Consider the following 2,418-nt stretch of genomic DNA (forward strand, 5'->3'; position numbering starts at 1 on the left):
TCCACAAAGGGCTTTCGCTATGTTTTAAGTATAATTGATCACCACAGTCGCTTCTTACAGTTGATTCCCCTCAGGAATAAGACTTCAGCCACTGTAACAACTGCCTTTTTAGACCACTGGGTCACTCTCTTTGGCCCACCTCGATATCTACTCACAGATAATGGTCCAGAGTTCACTGCTGGACTGTTCAGAGAGGTTTGCCATAATTTGCAGGTCGACCATCACTTAACCATAGCTTATCATCCGCAGAGCAATGGTATGATAGAGCGAACCAATCGCGTGGTGAAGGATGCTTTGGCTATGCTTGCTGAGAAAGAACCCCGCCGTTGGCCCAAATATCTCTTCACTGTGCGTCTGGGCCTCAACTCTTCCATCCATCGGTCTACGAATGAACAGCCTCTTTTCTTATTATTAGGCCGACACATGCACTTTCCATTAACAAACACTAACCTAATAGAGTTTGACCATGTTGAAGCCTCTGAATTTCAGGAGAGTATGAGAAAGGCAAGAGATTTGGTAACAGAAACAGCTAAGCGTGCACAGGAAACATGGGCCAGGCAGTATAACAAGGGGTCTAGAGTCACTTTCTCTCCAACTATAGGATCCCTAGTAATGAGACGAATTCCTCCATCTGTCAGGGATGGGCCTCTTGGTTCCCGCTGGGTTGGGCCTTGCCGCATTGTTAGAAAACTAGGGCCAGTAGCTTTCCTGCTAGAGGATATGATGCCGCCTAACACGCAACGCCGTGCTCACGCAAATGATTTGAAACCATATGTCCCTCCTTTAGAGCTTGACTTCGGACCTGACGATCCCGAGCCCGAAGACGAGCCTGTTGCCACAACATCCATATCTATGGGGAAGACTACTCCCTGAGAAGAATCGCTACTCGGTTCTGTTAGGGTCCATCAGACTGGGCGCCCGAGGTCGAAACTGACCACCCAGCTTGGTGACGATGCTGTTAGATTCTCAGTCGTAGATGATATCTAGGATTGTTCTTTTATATTTGTTTTTCTTTCATTTTTAGTTCGTTAGACTTTTAGTTTATTCGTTTTCTTACTTATTCTTATTTTAATACTTGTATTTTCCACTTAGTTCATTCCATTTTACCTAGTTCCATTGTTTTGCTATGCAAAACTTTTACCTTGATCCATTTACCCTTGTCTGTTTTATTATATTTAATTTCGTGGTTTAATTTCCTGGTTTTACGTTTTACATTTTATGGTTCATGGTATTAAATTTCCTTGTAAGTGATAATATTGCTTTTAAATCAGTTTACTTGCATTTGTAGTTGTGTATATTTTACCTATATTTTACTTCGGTTTTAATGTTACTTTTTCCTCTATTTGCTTATCTTAGTTTATTTATTGATCTTGTTGTCAATTTCCCTTTCTTTTTTTTCTCTTGTTTAAAGCTCTTTTAGTATCTATTTACCAACTGTATTTTTTTTCCTGTTTATTTTACGGTTTTACGATATATCATGTTTTTCATTTGAAATCAAAGATTTCTAATAATTCAAGAACTTCATACAGCTTTCACATACATTTAGTTTCACCACTGTTAGAGCAGCCAACTAATTGGGTCAAACTTTTCAGGAGGGCTCCCCATGATGCTTTGCCCGGGCGTCATGGTCGTGCTCACCGGCCGGGAGAGGAGCAGCTTCCCCCTGACGACACGATCCCAAGGTCTACCCGGATGGATGATGCCAGACTTGATCGTGTCTAGGGACGATACCATCCTCGAAGGATTTGTCCCCTCTCCACGGCCGCCTTCGCACTTCTGGCCGGGGGAGGACTGTAAGCTGAGGAACCCGTCTCCATGCAAGATTGCCGCATTTAAGCACAAAGCGATATACATACTCAATTAGTTTGCTTTCTTAACGAGCTTACCTGCCTGCTTGCCTGGTCTGGACTGTTTCTTCCCATGTATAAATACCTATATCCATGCCTTTTTTTTCATCTGTTTTATTCTTATAATTTCTACAATACCTTTTAAGTCTTTTACTGTTTTTTTTTAATATCGGAGCCAGTTATGTTAATTGTACGCAAAATGAGACCAGTGGAATACCTGAATGCCTACACGGAACAAGTGGCCGCACTGATTTGCGCTTTGCGAAACAATCGCGACAGTATTTTCTCGCACATATTGTGTGTACACAGGAAAGAAAAATAAACGAGTCTGCTCCGAGACACGGCCGTGTTTCTTTCTCCTCCCAGCCCAAGGAACTTTACAGTGACGTACCATATCCGTCACCGATCCATACTCAAAAGATAAGTAGTTGGCTGCTCATTTTATCCATACACCCACTGTTTTATGCTGTATGCATGTTTCTTAAACGCTTCATTCAATAAATGTATATTTTGCAAGTGTCTCCACCAATTTTAGCCGTCCACATTAACAGTTTTAGCCGGCCATTTTAGT

General features: G+C 41.9%; 1 protein-coding gene across 1 annotated transcript; it reads left to right on the plus strand.

Moving 5' to 3' along the window:
• Positions 1–11: 11 nt before the first annotated feature.
• On the plus strand, positions 12–2,186 carry LOC119594568. Its single transcript, XM_037943603.1, has one exon. The coding sequence runs from the start codon at positions 259–261 to the stop codon at positions 871–873; it is 615 nt and encodes a 204-aa protein (XP_037799531.1). The 5' UTR covers positions 12–258; the 3' UTR covers positions 874–2,186.
• The last annotated feature ends 232 nt before the right edge of the window (positions 2,187–2,418 follow it).

Source organism: Penaeus monodon, chromosome 34 (assembly GCF_015228065.2).
Source record: "Penaeus monodon isolate SGIC_2016 chromosome 34, NSTDA_Pmon_1, whole genome shotgun sequence".
Lineage (NCBI taxonomy): Eukaryota > Metazoa > Arthropoda > Malacostraca > Decapoda > Penaeidae > Penaeus > Penaeus monodon.

Bases quoted from the DNA above. Each gene is read 5' to 3' on its own strand.
- LOC119594568 (XM_037943603.1), top strand. From the start codon at position 259: ATGATAGAGCGAACCAATCGCGTGGTGAAGGATGCTTTGGCTATGCTT.